At 34.9% G+C, this 17,893-nt stretch overlaps 2 protein-coding genes across 2 annotated transcripts; both read right to left on the bottom strand.

Moving 5' to 3' along the window:
• Window positions 1-2,115: 2,115 nt before the first annotated feature.
• On the bottom strand, window positions 2,116-3,351 carry nfil3-3 (nuclear factor, interleukin 3 regulated, member 3). The gene has a single exon (XM_073851186.1). It carries the CDS (start codon window positions 3,261-3,263, stop codon window positions 2,283-2,285), a length of 981 nt encoding a protein of 326 aa, XP_073707287.1. The 5' UTR covers window positions 3,264-3,351; the 3' UTR covers window positions 2,116-2,282.
• An 8,156-nt stretch (window positions 3,352-11,507) lies between these two features.
• klf1 (Kruppel like factor 1 (erythroid)) lies at window positions 11,508-15,817 on the bottom strand. Its single transcript, XM_073852327.1, has 3 exons — window positions 15,534-15,817; window positions 14,385-15,279; window positions 11,508-12,562 (listed from the first exon to the last, which is right to left on the bottom strand). The coding sequence occupies exons 1-3, from the start codon at window positions 15,597-15,599 to the stop codon at window positions 12,387-12,389; spliced, it is 1,137 nt and encodes a 378-aa protein (XP_073708428.1). The 5' UTR covers window positions 15,600-15,817; the 3' UTR covers window positions 11,508-12,386.
• Between the last annotated feature and the right edge of the window lie 2,076 nt (window positions 15,818-17,893).

Below are 17,893 nucleotides of genomic sequence, written 5' to 3'. Positions count from 1 at the left end.
ACCTTAAGTGAGAACTTCAGCCAGGGCATTGAAAATAGGTCGTGGATGGATATTCCAATGACCTAAAACACAAAGCCAAGGCAACAAAGAAGTGGCTCAAGAAGAAGCACATTAAGGTTCTGGAGTGGCCTAGCCAGTCTCCAGATGTTAATCCCATAGAAAATCTGTGGAGGAAGCTGAAGGTTTGAGATGCCAAACATCAGCTTTGAAACCTTAATGACTTGGAGAGGATCTGCAAAGAGGAGTGGGACAAAATCCCTCCTGAGATGTGTGCAAACCTGGTGGCCAACTACAAGAAACGTCTGACCTCTGTGATTGCCAACAAGGGTTTTGCTAAGTCATGTTTTGCGAAGGGGTCAAATACTTATTTTACTCATTAAAATGCAAATCAATTTATAACTTTTTCTGAAATGCGTTTTTCTGGATTTTTTTGTTGTTCTGTCTCATTGTTCAAATACACCTACCATTAAACTTATAAACTGATCATTTCTTTGTCAGTGGGAAAACATACATAATCAGCAGGGGATAATTTTTTTTCCCTCACCGTATAGATAACAATAACAATCCTAATTTTGCTGTTAATTTCCATTTTACACTTTTCAGTTTGACTTTTTGACCCCTACACCATCTGCTTACATATATCTGCTTAAACATTATATTAATAAGTGTATTTCTACACAGATCAGCTCAATCAACCTGCAAACATCTGCCTGAGAGCCTTGATTTTAAAATACAGAATACAGGGCAGAATTTAGGCAGCTGAGCCTGTAAACCTTTTGTTTCGATCTGCTGCTGCTTGCCTGGGTCTTTTTGCATTGCTTGCATGTTTAACGTTCAGCATAAATGCATTCGTGAATCAATAACTTTGTCTCTCACAGCCTAAAATAGCAACAGAAGTGCTGATGTTGACATTGAACATGTAGCTGCAATAAACTGTCTGGCAGACAGTGAGACTGTGGAATTCTCTATAGAGGAAATAAATTCAGAAATTGCTGTTTCTTCCTGCTCTACTATTCACTCTCCTTGGTTCAAGAACACCATTCCCTGCTGAAAGCCAATGTTTCTGTTAGCTTGTATGTTGAAGTCACACCTTACTATAGGGAATCAATGACGTTCACTCTCACATCTTTAAATAGCCGTTTAGGTGCTGACACTGCCATTGAAGTTGTTGCTGTAATCAGCCACTTAGTTGCTTAAAATGGATCAGAAATGATAAAGACATTTATAATGTTACAAAATAATTTTATTTCAGATAAATTATGTTCTTATTATCTTTCTATTCATCAAAGAAACCCATCAAATAATAATGTTTTTGAGCAGCAAATCAGAATATGAGAATGATTTCTGAAGGATCATGTGACTGGAGTAATGATGATAAAAATTCAGCTATGAATTCACAGGAATAAATTACATCTTCAAATAGAAAACAGTTATTTTAAATAGTAAAAATTGTTCAAAAATGTTACTGTTTTTGCTGTACTTGAATGATGAAATAAATGTGAGCAGATCAGACTTCTTTAAAAAAAACAGTAAAAGTCTTTTGACTGGTAGTGTATCTGCAGTGCTGTAAAATCTACAGTTCATTCTCTGTTGAGTCTTATAGATCATAAACATGGACGCAAATGTAGTTGGGTTTGTTTAGAAATCAGATATTATAAAAAATACTCTTGTGGGTCGTTGTGGACATTTGTCACATTTTTTAATAACAGACCTGTGATTTAAAACAGAATTGTAACATTCAGTGGGCAACGTGCCTTCTTTCTGGGAAAAAAAACAACAACAAAAAAGTCTACACCTATTCATGAAACAAGAGCACATATTTTTGCCAGATGTGTAAAATTATTGTGAAAAAAAGAAAAATACCTTTTCTTTAAACACATTTGCAAAACTAAAAGAGTTCTCTCCCCAAGCACAATCCCAAACAGATTTTTAATGAAAACACAACAGGCACTGAATAGAAAAGGTAAAGGTACACAGAAAAGCCTTAGATTTAATTAGCATTTGTGAAGGTTCAATGTTGCTTAAACAAAGCACCATACGTCACAACAGTAGACACAGAAAGGACAGCAGAGCTTTTCACAATAATTTTCATTTCATTCAGCACATAGCGAACATTACAAGTAGAGCAGACAGCCATATGAAACTTCCACATAAATTAAAAATCACTTAGATTGCCAGCTGTTCCAGAGAGCAGCCAGCTGGCTTTTTATATTTGTCTGTTGTAATCAGAAAAATGGGCTTCTTTCTCTGGATAGGTCAGAAGACAGGTGGGACAGATGATTTCAGTTCACTTTAGAGAGCTGATGCTGAGACAACAGATTTTTGAGCTGGGCCACTTCTTCAGTCAAAGCACTGATCTGGAATCTAATAGCCCTGTGATTTTCTGTATGCTTATGAATTGAAGAGTTATTCTCAAGTGCTGATGGCATTGTGTGTGTTTGCGGCCTCCATAAACCGTCTGTAGATTGAGACCGTGATGTATTCTCCACTGGATGAAGGACCTTCAATTCAGCACCTTCAATTCCACAAGGTGTCTTGAAACGCAGTTTATGTGGAAGACCTTTTATGTTGTTCGCTTGCCATCCTAATGAATTTGTCTCAACTGCTGTGATACCGCTTGGTCGTTCACCTCCAGAATCATCTGAAAGCTCTGGGCTACCAATGCTTGACCCTCCAGGCATGAAGAACCCATAGTTTTTTCCATCTGGACCACCATGATCTGAGATCGACAACGGATGATTAAAAGTAAATTGTGGGTTTGTATTAGAGCAGTTGTAGTGTATTACTGGAAGTGTTTGGTTATGACCAAAGGAGCAGATCTGTGCGGGTGATTCTGTGGGATCTGTAATCAAACCGAATTTGAACTTAAGAGCCAGTAGCTCAGCTTTCAGACGTGCGTTGTCTTCAAGAAGAGCCAGAACTTTGTTTTCCACCACCTTGTCGTTGATGCGACGCTTCTCACGTGAACGCCTAGCAGCTTCGTTGTTCTTTTTGCGCTTGTCCCAATAGCCATCATCTTTTTTCTCAACAGGGATAGACTCGCGTTTGCGACGCAGAGCGATACGGCCGTCGGTCTCAGAGCTTTCTTGGTCTGTCAGACCTCTGGGATGGATGAGAAAAGAGCGGGCTAGCATGCTGCTGGATGTTAAAATGGACACTGTTTCTTCTGTGAAGGTTGTAGCTCCATCTTGACTGACTGGATCAGGTGTTTCTTTAGGATACATCACTCTCTGTTCTGCCAACGTTACACTTTGGTCCTTCATGCTTTGAGTCAGTGTGTGAAATCACAAGACACACTTATATGTCTTGAAATGTTGGCACTCAAGGAACTCTCTTTGTTGGTGTCCTGAAGACTGTTAGCTCCCTCTAGTGGATGAAGGTGGAAATAAAATTGAGGGGGTTATGTAGGCTCAAGTATTGCATAACAGTGAAGCAATCTGGCAACCGTAGACGTAAATTATACAGACAATAACGTTATAACATTTTATTATGCAGATTTTAAGTTTTAACTAATTAAATGTGACCCTGGACCACAAAGCCAGTTGGAAGTAGCACAGGTATATTTGTAGCAATAGCCAACAATACATTTGGGTCAAAATTATATATTTTTTTCTTTAATGCCAAAAATCATTAGGATATTAAGTAAAGATCATGTTCCTTAAAGATATTTTGTAAATTTCCTACCATAAATATATCAAAACCTAATTTTTGATTAGTAATATGCATGGCTAAGAACTTCATTTGGACAACTTTAAAGGCAATTTCTCAATATTTTGAGTTTTTTGCACCCTCAGATTTTCAAATAGTTGTATAACCATACATCAATGGAAAGCTTATCAAACTCCCAGATGATGTTTAAAATTGATGACAGACTTTTGACAGGTTTTGTGGTCCAGGGTCACAATAGTTTTTTTTAAAGTTGTGGCTTAAATATCACTTTTAAATCACCAAATAAATAGAAAGGAAAACTTTAATATAGACCAATCTAAAATCATTAAAGTTACAGTTTTATCATAAAATAATATGCTTTAAAATAAAAAATAACATAAAACAAAACAAATATTTAATATAATTGAAAAATATTTGACAGTTTTTGAAGTAATGAAAATGGTCATAGATTTAAAATCTTATTTAATAGATTGATTAATTAATTGCATTTTAAAGAACTTCGGCACGTTTTAAACTAGATTTTTTATGTCAGACATTTTGCATTTCTCCATTGCAAATAGGCTAATTCAGTGTTTCTCAACTGGTGGGTCGCGACCGAACATTTTCAGTGGGTCACGGAGTGTGTGGTCAAAAAAACAACAAAAGTTTAATTTTTAACTTAACAGTAATAAAATGTTGTTTATTTGTAAGTCTTTGTGATTTTCTTATGATTTATCTGTCACTACTTGTGTACGTTAACAAATAAATAAAAATTAATTATAATTCCTAAAATTATATTATAGTTCCTAAAAATGTGGGTCGCGGCTGGATGACCATGTTAAAATGTGGGTCCCATGGCCAAACCAATTGAGAACCACTGGGCTACGTTACCAATAACAGTATGCTAATTATATTTTTAAACACTTGTCGTGTTTTTTTTAAAAGCGCTCACTAACAAATATTAAGCCTTTCGTTGCTGTTTCAAAGCCTAATGCTTTTTGCAAGTAGCTACTACGTGCAAATACACCATCATTCACGGTCAACCATATGAATGTATTAGATCTGCTTACCTTCTAGTAAAGCGCTTAATGACTCACTTTAAAATCACCCGCGGCAGCTGCATGTCTGGAGAAAGTTATGCTGCGATGTAGGCTACTGTAATAATTACCGAATAATACACCGTACTGTTGGCGTGCTGCTCCACCTCTTTGTATTGACCTCAGCAGGGGTCTGTGCTCATGTGTAGACCGCTGCTCATATCCAGTGGCGGCTCCTGACAAATATCTCTGGGGGGGCAACTGTTCCGATGATGGCAAAGATAACCGCTTTAATGGGTAAAATTATGATAAAATTCAGATAGCCAACTTTACAGCATTACATTACATTGTTTGATTTGGTTTCCCTTTTCCTAGATGGCAACATCAGGCATGAATTGTACAAACTGTACAGTATTTTGAATAGCTATATTAAATTTATCGCAATGGTCTCAAATACACTGAAACACTTCCACCATGGCCATCAAGAGACAAATTGTCATCAACTAGTTTGCCCTCTAAGAGTAAAAAAAAAAAAAAAAGCAATACTGCTTTACAATTAAAGACTTTTTATTTCTCATATTAAAACTGTAATTAGTCAAATCTTTTCAGAACATATTCAGTATAAATTTGGCTGCCAATATGCAATCAATACAACTATTTAAAATTCAACATTTGAAGAATACAACATATAACAAACAAGGCCGTAAACAAGGTTTGAAAATTAGTGAGGTCCGAAGTAAGGTGTTAAGAATTGTGCTATAATAACACCCACAAATGCACTACATATAGCCTAAACTTCAAAATAGACTGACATTGTGAAAGATATTTTATTCAGTATAATGTTTTACATGGAAAGTTCGTTTTTTTTTTTAGCTGAGGGAATTTTTATTTTATAACAAGTTATAAAAATAACGTTAGAATAATGACACTGACATAAAACTAACGTTCAACTTTCCACTTTATAAACGTCCCAAAGTGTCACACTAAATTGGACAAACGAGTCAAAAAACACGTATAATAGGTGGATCTGGCAACAAACGGAGGCTGCTGCACCCGCGCTCTCACTCAACGCGTTCTCAAGCCCCGTTCACTGCGCTAGCTTCTCGTAGCAACATGAATTGCAAACACTCATGTGATATGAGGTGGTTTAAACGGCTAAATAATCATTCGAAGAGCTTGACATTTTATATTTGAATATAAAAAAATGACCGAGGTCCGGACCTCGGTGACCTCATAGCTGGCTACGGCCGTGATAACATAAACAATTCACCATTTAATAACACACATCACTTGTATTGAAATTTTGCTCGCCTCTCTTTTAAGCAGGCAAAGTGATCAATTACCCTCTCATTAAAATCAGGCATGTTCCTCACAAGTTCCCTCTCCATTGAAAGCATGGCCAATGCATTCAGACGTCTCGCTACACGCGTGCGTGCTGTACATCTTCGAGCACGCACCAGTGCGTATTACGAAATCACGTTGGGGCGAGCCCTCCCGGTGCCCATTGAAATGCATTGTAGGGTTCAAAATTTGAAAAAAAAAATCTCACAATATAACTCTATGAGACCGGCTGGGGCGATTTTCAATCTGACTGAGATCGCCCCAAGGGGGCGGGGTTTTAGGTTTGAAAGTGACATTCAGGCTGTTGATTGTACCGTAATATGCAGACTAGGACTAGCAAAATAAGAGTCTTTTTCTCCTCTCTTTTTTCGTGTGGCTCAAGGAGGGCGATGCACTATCGCCCACCATGGGCCAGCCGCCCCTGCTCATATCTGTGTTCCTCTGAAGGGTTCAGCTCAGGTCTCGAGGTCAGCTGGTATCAGCTCTGCGTCAGACAGCCGTGCGCATAAAGGTGCACAACAGCGCTGGATTACACATAAACGCGCACTAAATACAATAAATATCTCCGTTTTGAAAAATCATACCAGAGTATTAAGGGCAGCAATATAGGCTACAACTGTTAGAATGGCGGCAGTGTTTTCATCACAGTAGTCTTTAATTATTAGTTGTTGCAAAAGTCATACTTCTGTAAAAAACGTGTATCATTTGAGCTGCAAAGTGCATTTTTACGGGTGTTTTAGGGTTTCAGCGTCGTGTTTTGATCATGACAACATACACTACCAGTCAAAAGTTTTTAAACAGTAAGATTTTTAATGGTTATTTTTAATTATCTTCTCTGCTCACCAAGCCTGCATTTATTTGATGTAAAACACAGTAAAATCAGTACAATTGTTAAATATTTTTACTATTTAAAATAACTGCTTTCTATTTGAATATATTTTAAAATTTAATTTATTCCTGTGATAAAACTACATTTTCAGCATTATTAATCCAATCTTCAGTGTCACATGATCCTTCAAAAATCATACTAATATACTGATTTGTTGTTCAAGAAACATTTTCATGATTATTTTATTGTGATCAACATTTAAAACAGTTGAGTACATTTTTTCAGGATTCTTTGATGAATAGACAGATCAAATAAATAAAAAAAAGATCAAAAAAACATTACGAACATTATACATTATACCATTTTAAAGCTTGTAGTGAGTATAATTAAAAAAATGGAAATAAATTATAGAAATTAATACTTTTATTTAGCGAGGATGCTTTAAATTGATCAAAAGTGGTGATAAAGACATTTATAATGTTACAAAATAATTTCAGGTAAATGCTGTTCTATTTTTTTATTAATCAAAGAAATCTGAAAATAAAAATTATACTCAGCAGTTGTATACATAATAATAATAATAAAAAAATAGTTTTTTTAACAGCAAATTATTTCTGAAGGATTATGTGACTGGAGTAATGATGCTACAAATTCAGCTTTGAAATCACAAGAATAAATGACATTTGAAAATATATTAAAATAAAAAACAGTCAAAATAAAAAATTAAAATATTTTGTTTTTACAGTGGTTTGGATCAAATAAATGAGCAGAAGAGACGTAAGAAAAACATTTAAAAAACCTTTTGACTGGTAGTGTACTTATTAGATATAATGTTTACGGGTTGGCCTTGTTCTCTTCCACCATGAGGGCCTCATTGAACCCAGACTTTAAAAGAAAAGGAGAGACGTTAACATTCATTTTTGTGTTATGCCACAAGTGCTGTCACTTAAGCTTAACTTGAACTGACCCTGAGAGATTACTTTAACTAAAAGCTTGTATGATCTTGAATTCTGAATCGATTTAGCCAGTCATAGATCAGTTTCACAGAACAGGTCTGTATTGTTGGTCGTCTGCAAAATATTAAATATATGTGTGGGGAATATCTGAAAAAAGCCTAACCTGCATTCTTGACTCAACTGTTTTTAGAGGTTTCTTCTGCAGTGAAACAACATCACCTTTTTATGTCAGAGACTGTTTTGTTTTAACCAAATGAACCTGCACTTGAATGGAGAAAGTGACAGCAAGACAAAAAGCTTAGGAGCAGCGATATATCTGATGTGTAATCCTGCAGAGCTCCTTACCAGCCATCCTGTCTGCACAGTATTGGCCATGCTTTAATTTCATAAACTGTGACATTATGTAACAGGACATCCCTGGTCTGTCTCTCTGTCCACCATGGGTCCTTGACACGCAATAATAGCTCAATTTCTATTGCTATCATAGACTGTATAAAGATTGCTATATATTTAAGAATGTAATTTATTCCTGTGATGCAAAACTGGATTTTCAGCATCATTACTCCAGTCTGCAGTGTCACATGATCCTTCAGAAATACTTCAGTTCAGATATGCTGCTTTGCAGCTTGATTTATTATTGGCGCATAATTTTTGCTGTTTAATAAATTGTGCAAAAATTTTTCTTCATGATGAATAGATTTTGATGAATAGAAGTTCGAAAGAGCAACATATATTTGAAATAGAATCTTTTGTAACATTATAAATGTTTCATTTTCACTTTTTTAAATTTAATGCATTAATATTAAGCAGCACATTGATTTCAACATTGGTGATCATAAGACGTTCTTAATGAGCAAATCAGCATATTAGTATGATTTCTGAAGGATCATGTGACACTGAAGACTGGAGTAATGATGTTGAAAATTCAGCTTTGCATCACAGAAATAAATTACATTTTAAAATATATTTCAGTAGAAAACAGTTGTTTTAAAATATTACTATTTCTCAATATGAGTGTTTTTACTGTATTTTTGGGCTCTTAAATTTAGTCTTGGTAAGCTAAGACAGTTAAAAACTTTTAAAAATGATAATGTTTCTAAACTTCTGACAAGTACTGTACATATAGGGCCTGTTTTGGAAAAGAAATCTTGTCCTCAGGCAGCCGGAGATAAACATCATAAAGACCCTTTGTAAAGCAGTCCTTCATTGAGTTACTGCTTAACAAAGTGTACAATGAAACCTTATTTCTCAGTCTTCCAGTCAGACACAAGTATTACTGTATTTCTTACCCTAAAGAACCTTCGCCCTTAACTTAAGGAGTGTACATATGCAACCAATTTAATCAGATGAATCAGAATACGTTGCCAAAATACGCTGGAACAGAGAAATTATTCATAAAGCTGCATTCTTTTTTTTCTTAAATGCTTATACGGTATGAAGACCAGTTAGCAATTTTTAGTGTTTTAAGAGTGGTTTTAATACTGCAATTCTACATAATATGAACAAACACATACTCTGTTGTGGTTTGTGACGTCTCTGTTTGATTAAGTACATTAAGGCAGTTGCTTGAGTCACTGAGCCTCAAAACACACACACACAGATATCACAGGGTGAGTTGAGGACAGAGTGATGTCAACACTTACTCATCTTGCTCTCTCTATCTCTGTCCGGTTTTTCAGTGAATGGTGCGTACTGTGTAAGTCAGCTAATTGTTGTTTTGAAGTAAACTTAGTCAGCTTAGTCCGGTTAATCTGCACAAATGCATTTCATCATAGGGAGCAAATGCAAGGTAGTAATTAAATGCAAGCCGCTAGTATCCTTTAATCTCCAAAGTACAATATGTGGCTCAGTTTACTGTTAAAAAATATTGAAAAATATTTTTGCATTCATATTTATTTCCTCATTTTTGAAAAGTAAACTCTATCTTCTAATGACATTAAATTGTCTTAGAGACATTACATTAGACAACTTCTACCTGTATTTTCAATTTATAGCAGAGCTCCTGAAATAATAAAAATTAGGCATATTACAGTTCAGAAATCAGAAAAATGTTCATAATTGTAGCAAAATAAAAGGGTTCATATAAAATGCATGTTATTGTTTATTTAGTACTGACCTGAATAAGATATTTCACATAAAAGATGTTTACATATAGTCCACAAGAGAAAATATTAGTTAAATTTATAAAAAAAAGACCCTGTTCAAAAGTTTACATACACTTGATTCTTAATACTGTTGCTATCTGAATGATCCACAGCTGTGTTTTTTTTTTACCTGCTGTTCTTCAGAAAAATCCTTCAGGTCCCACAAATTCTTTGGTTTTCCAGCATTTTTGTGCATTTAAACCCTTTTCAGCAATGACTGTATGATTTTGAGATCCATCTTTTCATACTGAGGACAACTGAGGGACTTGCAACTATTAAAGAAGGTTCAAACGCTAATTGATGCACCAGAAGGAAAAGCAATGCATTAAGAGCCGGGGGTGAAAACTTTTGAACGAAATGGAGATTTTTGTTTTCATTTTTCTTATTTTTTTGTAAAATAACCCAGCATTTTTAGAGTGTAGAACCAATTTTAAGTTGTTACTTCTTTTTTTTGTATGACTTTATCAATTCCTCACATCATTGTGAATGAATTTTGATCCACTCCAGTGTTGCATTTAGTTTATTGAGGTTTGCAGGCATTTGTTTATGCACCACTCTTTTTAGGTCCTGCCACGGCATTTCAATCGGGTTGAGGTCTGGACTTTGACTGGGTCATTGCAACAACTTGATTCTTTTCTTTTTAGCCCGTACTGTTGTAGATTTGCTGGTATGCTTGAGATCATTGTCCTGTTGCATGACCCAATTCGGCCAAGCTTTAGCTGTCAGACAAATGGCCTCACATTTGACTATACATGTTCATGATCGAATCAATTACTGCGAGGTGCTCAGGTCCTGAGGCTGCAGAACAAACCTAAATCACCACCACTCCCTGTAATTACCTAATCTGAAGAGACACAAAGGACCAGATGATTTTTATTATGTCATATAAAAGCCATAGGATTAATTGAGAATGTCCTTAAATGTCTCGAAAAGCTAGTTTGACCAGATTCAGCAAACTTCTAAGAATTAATTAGTCCTCAAAGTATATAACGTTCATTAAAAACATATTTTCATTAACAAGACTTCTCATCATATTTTTGATAGCTATGCTAAGTTGATATGGGGTAACAGTCTGTTGCCTTCCAGCCTCCATTTGCTGTGCCTCTCAAACAAGTGTAATAAATACTAACCAGATCCACAGTGCATTGTGTCCTGAGATGCCCCCTTACAGCGATCGCATAAGTGCATGTGTGACGTGTGTCTGACGCTCAAAACATAACCCAGGCTAATCCTAGACTGCTTAATCTCAGTTGTATCCCCCAAACAGGTTTAACCCAGTAAACCGACTAGGGTCAATACGTCTTGTGGTCACTGGAGGGCTTTTTGAGGGTGTTTTGTCAGATTTCTTCTTTTTTGCTTTAGCTTTATTTATATGTTAAGTGTTAAAACATCAGGGCATTTCTCCAGGGGTCCAAACTACTGCTGCTACTACTACAACTACTAATCAAACAACTTCATAATTCACATTTATTCAGTGCATTAAAGCAGTAGATGCACTCTGTGTTGTGCGTTAGTTTGCCATCTGTTGGTTAGAAATGAGACTTACAGAAAGTGCAGAATTGCAGTTGCTTTATTAGTGAATAAGATCACATAAATAGATGATCATATATTCAGTAAAACAATAAATGCTTCACAAAAACATTAACATTTAGCATGAAAGGCAAAATACATATATAGGTATTTTTTTATCTTGATGGTCTCCTTTTATATAAATAGCAATATTAGACTCTTATGACTTTTAATAACATTTAAAATGCCAAAAAACAACAACTCCCACACAATAAAAGCTACAGACAATAAATTAGAAATCAGATCAAAATCAAAATGATATAAAATAATACAAAACTCACCGCTGATCTGAACAGCAACATATATAATTCTTTTTTTTAGCAATTTCTGTCAAAATCACACTTCAAGCTACATATATTTCTGCGTCTTTATGTACATGAGCTAATTCCAATTCATATCCATCAGGAATTTTCTTACATTACAGCAAATGACAGCATTTTGCGCTGCCCTGCCAGTTAACTACTTTTATTTCTTTTTTGTTTTTCACAGTAATCTATTTTTGATGGTGGATTCTTTACCGTTTTCCAATTAATACAGTTTAGCCAAAGGGTCCAGATTGGAAATAAGTCTGATGTTTTTACTGTCAGTAACTACAAATTTGGAGCTCTTGATTTCAGCATGAAACCTGCTTATGATTACGATTTAGTTTGAAAAAGAAAAAAATCACCAACTCATCCCCTTTGTCAAATAATGTACAGTATGTACATGTCAGTTGTATGTTTATGTAATAGTGCTTTATGTATAACAATGTCCAGCATGTTACCTGCTGAACACAGGTCCTCTCAAAACTTCTGAAATGCCCTCACAGACTAACCTCAATGTGTGAACGCATTTGGTTTTTGTGTTTTGTTTGTGTTTGGTCTCACACATGTCTCTTCATGTGCAATGCCAGGTGGTCGGACCGGCTGAAGGCTCTGTGGCAGAGCATACACTCATATGGCTTCTGTCCCGTGTGTTTTCGGAAGTGTCTCGTCAACTCATCCGAACGGGCGAACTTCCACCCGCAACCTTCCCACGTGCAGTGGTACGGCTTTTCACCTGAGGACAACAGAAGTACAAGAAGGTAAAAACATGGGTTGCATTTCTACATAGTCTCAGCCTCTGCATATTCTGTGTATTCACTTTGTTTCTAAGTTCTAAGAACTTTTTCTACTTTACAGTATTTTTTCAGTATTTTTTACATGATGCTCTGTTGTAGAATAATCTACTTGAGTAAACTCCACCCCTAAAAGGCTTACAAAAACCAAATGAACTGTGGTTTATAAGTCAGATCAGATCTCTTTCTGTCTAAAGATGCAGTCAAGGCTTTGAGCTTATGAAATGCAAATTTCTTGCAGTGTATTGTTAATTTAACTAGAAGTATTAAACATAGTTTAGTTTATTGAAACTAAGCTAAAATAAAACAAAAAAATATGAAAAACTTAAAAGTAAAATATTTTTAAAAGTTATAAATTGAAAATGACAGATTTGACAACTGACAGAACTTCTAAAATTACTAAACTAAAACTGCTAACTAAAAGACAAACTAGAAATATTTGTATAATATAATATAAAATATTATATAATATAAATGATAAAAGCACACAACAAAAATACGAAAACTGAAATCAGTTACGAAATTAAATCTAAATAGAAATATAAAAAAAAAATGAAAAAATCACTTAAATAGTAAAAGCTAAAACTGAAATAGCAATCATTTTAAACAAATAAAAATAATAATAATAAAAATGACAAAACAACATAAAAATACAAAAAAAAATTAGAAAAACCGAAAAACTAGAAAAAAAAATGAAATAAAAAAAAACACACACACACACACACACACACACACACACACACACACACATGTTGGGTTTACATGTCTAATGACATAGGCGTAATGGTTTTCATACTGTACAAACCGTATTTTCTATGGCCCTACACCTACCCTACACCTAAACCTAGCCCTCACAGGAGATTGTGCACACTTTTACTTCCTCAAAAAAACTCATTGTGCATGATTTATATATAGTATATCTATCTATCTATCTATCTATCTATCTATCTATCTATCTATATATATATATATATATATATATATATATATATATATATATATAAGTAAAAAAAAACATTCTAAAAAAAACAAAGCACACACATATATAATTTGCTTTCTAAATGTAAAAAAATGACAGAAGTACTAAAATTAATAAACTAAAACTGCTAACTAAACGCTAAATAGAAATATTTATGAAAAACAAATATAAATGATAAAAACACACAACAAAAATACTGAAACTGAAATGAAAATAAATTAAAACTAAATAAAAATATAAAAAACTAATAAAAATTACAAAATCACTTGAAAAAGGTAAAAGCTAAAACTGAAATGATAATCATTTTAAACAAAAAAAATATATGCATATATATATGCATGTGTGTGCTTATTTATTTAATAATTTTATTTGTTTAAAATGATTGTTATTTTAGTTGTTTGTTAGCTTTTACTATTCAAGTGATTTTGTCATTTTTATTAGTTTTTTTTAAGTATTTCTATTTAGCTTTAATTAATTGTCATTTCATCTCATAATTTATTGTGCTTTCGAAATTTAAAAAAAAAGACAGAAGCAAAAACTAGAACTAAAATTATAAGAATGAAGCTAATTGAAAATTATAATAAATAATACTATAGTATATAATTGATACCAAAATTACTAAAACAATCTCTTGTGACCTTACCGTTCTTGGCCAGAATTTTTGAGGCAATTTAGCAATTCGGGACTATATTTTATTTTAAGTAGATTTGCTGTAATAAACATGCTGTTCTATAATATTCAGACCCTAAAAATGGACTTAAGTTAAAAGTGTCTATTCAGATTACCTGTGTGTGTTCGGAGGTGTGCTTTGAGATGAGAGCTCTTGGTGTATGTCTTATGGCAGCCTGGATATTCACAACTGTGAACTGTGGCTTTCCTCTTCAACACCCCCCTCCGTATGCGCTTCCCCTCCAAACCTGCGGGTGGCACTGTGGAGTCAGGCACCATGTTCTGTGTAGATTGATAGTGGCTGGCAGGCTGCCTGTGCACGTAGTTCACTTGCGGTTGGTAGAGTCTGGTGTGCGAGTAGTTTTGGATGAAGTTATAGTGATGGTGTGGAGGAAACACCAGTGTGTCCATGGCCATCCCAGACGTCTGGACAAATTTGGATTCAGGGAACGGTATCAAAGGTGCAGGCTGAGGATAGTTTCCAAAATCCCAGGACTTCATCTTCCCAATGCCGTTCCTCTCATTTTCTCTGTTGATGTCATTAGCAATAGAGAAAGTACTACTGAACTGATGGGGGTTTTCTGGATGTGAGAATGATTTGGCTGTTTGCTGCTGCTGCTGCTGCTCCAGATATCCTCCATTAAAGAGGTCAGGCAATGAGGAGCCTGAAGTTGCTTCATGAGGAAGCAGCTCAGCCAGTGAACTTGTAACGGAAAGTTGGTGTCTATTCAATCTTGTCTGGTCCCTCAATCCATTTTGGTCCTGGACTTGGTAAAGATCAGGACTGTGGACCTGGTCCTGGAGCGGCGGCCGTTGGGAAGTGTAGTTTTGAGAGTTGGACCGTTCAGGTGATGCATCGTCCCAGTCAGACAGCAGGAACCCCATATCCCAGCATCCCTCACTGTCATCATGGTGTTCATCTGACAGAAACTGAGAAGGTTTATAGCTGCCAGTGCTTTGGTGTAGATCTTTGGAGTCCAGATCCAAGAAGCCTTTTTCGAACTTCCAAGCCTTTGGAGTCATCAAATAGTTTACATTTTTTTAAATTTTTAAATTTTGCAAAAATGTTTGTTTCTAATCAATCGTATACAAAGATTTCCCTTCAGTTTTATTTTCTTTTAGGGGATTTCTCTGAGAAGTGATTGTCATAATAGAAACTGATTCCATAAGTTCAAAGTCACTATCAAAATGAACAGTTACAGCTCTAATTACTTTAAAATACAGTAAATAAACTAAGTTTATAAAAATATCTGAAACAAACATACCTTCATGTTTTCGGAGGCGTTGCAGAAGTTTGAAAACGAAGGCAGTACAGCTTGAGTCACAGCCATCCGTTTGGTGCCCTTTAAGCATTTATTATTGAAATAACTTTCTAATGTCCCCAAAAGAGGCAAGTGTTTGCGTCTTCTAGTCCAAAAAGAGTCTTAGATGTGCAATCGACAAAGGGCAGGAACCCAGAAATTAGTGTTAAATTCAACAGATATTTACAAAACAAGTTCACAGTGGCATTAATACTTGTTACTCCTTCCCTCTCTTTCTTCCCCCCTCTCTTTCTCCCTCTCTTTTTCTCTCTATCAGTGATAAACTTACGTTTTAAGACCCCTGACAGTTGTGATTGTGGGTGGAGTTTAAATTTGAGTCCAAAAATTTAAAAGTGTTTTTAGTCATTGCTATTCAGCAAGTTAAACTCAAACAAAATAATAACAGAATGAAGCAATGCAGATCAACATACTAATTTGAATTCTGGTATCAACATTAATTTTTATGTCACCTATTTTAACTTTGCTGAGCCGCTTGAAGAGAGAGAAAAAAATGTAAACCCCAAAAATATTATTTTGGGAGGGCATTTTAAAATCAAAATAAGAGAAGTTAGCGTTTATTAAAAATCTATTTTTAAAAAAATGCAGTTGTTCATATAAAATATACAAGCAGTAGATTAATCAGCCAAAAACAGTCAACATAAACTTAAATTAGTTTGAAATAATATTTAAAAATAGTTTTAGTAAATCAAGTTAGAATAGGACAATATTTAACCAAGATACAACTATTTTAAAATCTGGAATCTGAGAGTGCAAAAAAATCTAAATATTGAGAAAATCGCTTTTAAGTTGTTCAGATAAAGTTCTTAGCAATGCTTATTACTAATCAGAAATTAAGTTTTGATATATTTACGGTATGGAATAAATGGAACATGATCTTTACTTAATATCCTAATGATTTTTGGCCCATCATTTTGACCCATACAATGTATTTTTGGCTGTTGCTACAAATATAACTGTGCTACTTAAGACTGGTTTTGTGGTCCAGAGTCACATATATTATTGAAATATTTGAAAAATGAATGCTGTAAATGACTATATGTGATGATATCAAAAGCTAAGATGTGTGGAACACTTTTTGCAAATAGTATTAAGTGTGTCAAGTGAGCTGAAGTGTAATATACAGTGTCTACATTTGCGCTCAGAGCTCTAATTTCATGCGATACATCTGCCGTGAAACACACAAACTCGCTTGAGTGTCTGTGTGAGTGTGCGATTCTCAGAAGGCCGGTGTTCAGTAGGTGATTATGTTCTGGAGAGCGGTTATCAGTGTGGTTAGGCTGATGAGAGGCCTCCTGTCCTGCATGAGATAATAGAGGTCTGGGTCCCTCTGAAGCCTCTTACCCCACAGATAACAGCACATACATACATTTACACCGTCAGACCTCGCTGCTGAGTTGTCTTTGTTGAAAGCCACTGCGTTGACTCATTTGAATGAGAACACATCATTTTCCTATGCATTTTTCCAGAGCCTGCAGTGTGTCCGTGAGAACAAAATACACAATCAGACCGGGTAAGGTCACTCAAATGAAGTGGCTAAGTAAACACAAGCAGATCTGCAATGTTAGGACCTCTAGAAATCCATTTGCAACTTCTTGAAATCCATTTGCAACTTGATGGTTGTACCTGAAAACAAGCCTGAAAGTAAAAAGTCACTATAATTACACAGCTGACTTATTTTACTATGATTATTTAAGACTTTTCATTAGGCAAAATTTTATTGATAGTTTTCTAATTTTCTTGTATCTCCTTGAATTGCTGAAAAAGTGTGGCAGTAAAGACAATTATGTAAAAAAAAACATTTGAATTTGAAAATCATGGTTTCTACATAAAATAAGCAACACAACTGTTTTCAACATTGATAATAATAAGAAATTGAGCAGCAAATCAGCCTATTAGTTTCTGAAGGATCATGTGACACTGAAGACTTTGCCACTAAAGGACTAATGGCTGTTATTAGAGGCCAAGCACCAAAGGTTTGTCTTCTTCTTCTTGGCTGCCTATAGAATTAACTCTAAGGCATTCTCTAGTCTCTATTTTAAACTTCAGTGTAAGCAAAATTAGAAGCAACATTTTTTTCCTCTTCATTCCTTGGCTCATGCCGAGTTGCATATTTGTGTCAGTTATCAAAAGCTTTTAAACATACCAAACCGTTTTCGCTAGAAAGCATTAACGAAATTTGCGCACAAATGTAAATGAGACTATATCTCCGCAACGCTTTAAAGGAGAACTCCGGTGTGATATTGACCTAAAGTGTATTGAATCATGATACCGAGTGTGAACGTACCTTGCATATTTCATCTCGG

This window comes from Garra rufa, chromosome 12 (assembly GCF_049309525.1).
Source record: "Garra rufa chromosome 12, GarRuf1.0, whole genome shotgun sequence".
Classification (NCBI taxonomy): Eukaryota; Metazoa; Chordata; class Actinopteri; order Cypriniformes; family Cyprinidae; genus Garra; species Garra rufa.
The sequence above is the reverse complement of the archived record's forward strand: the minus strand, read 5'-3'. Positions and strand labels throughout refer to the sequence as shown.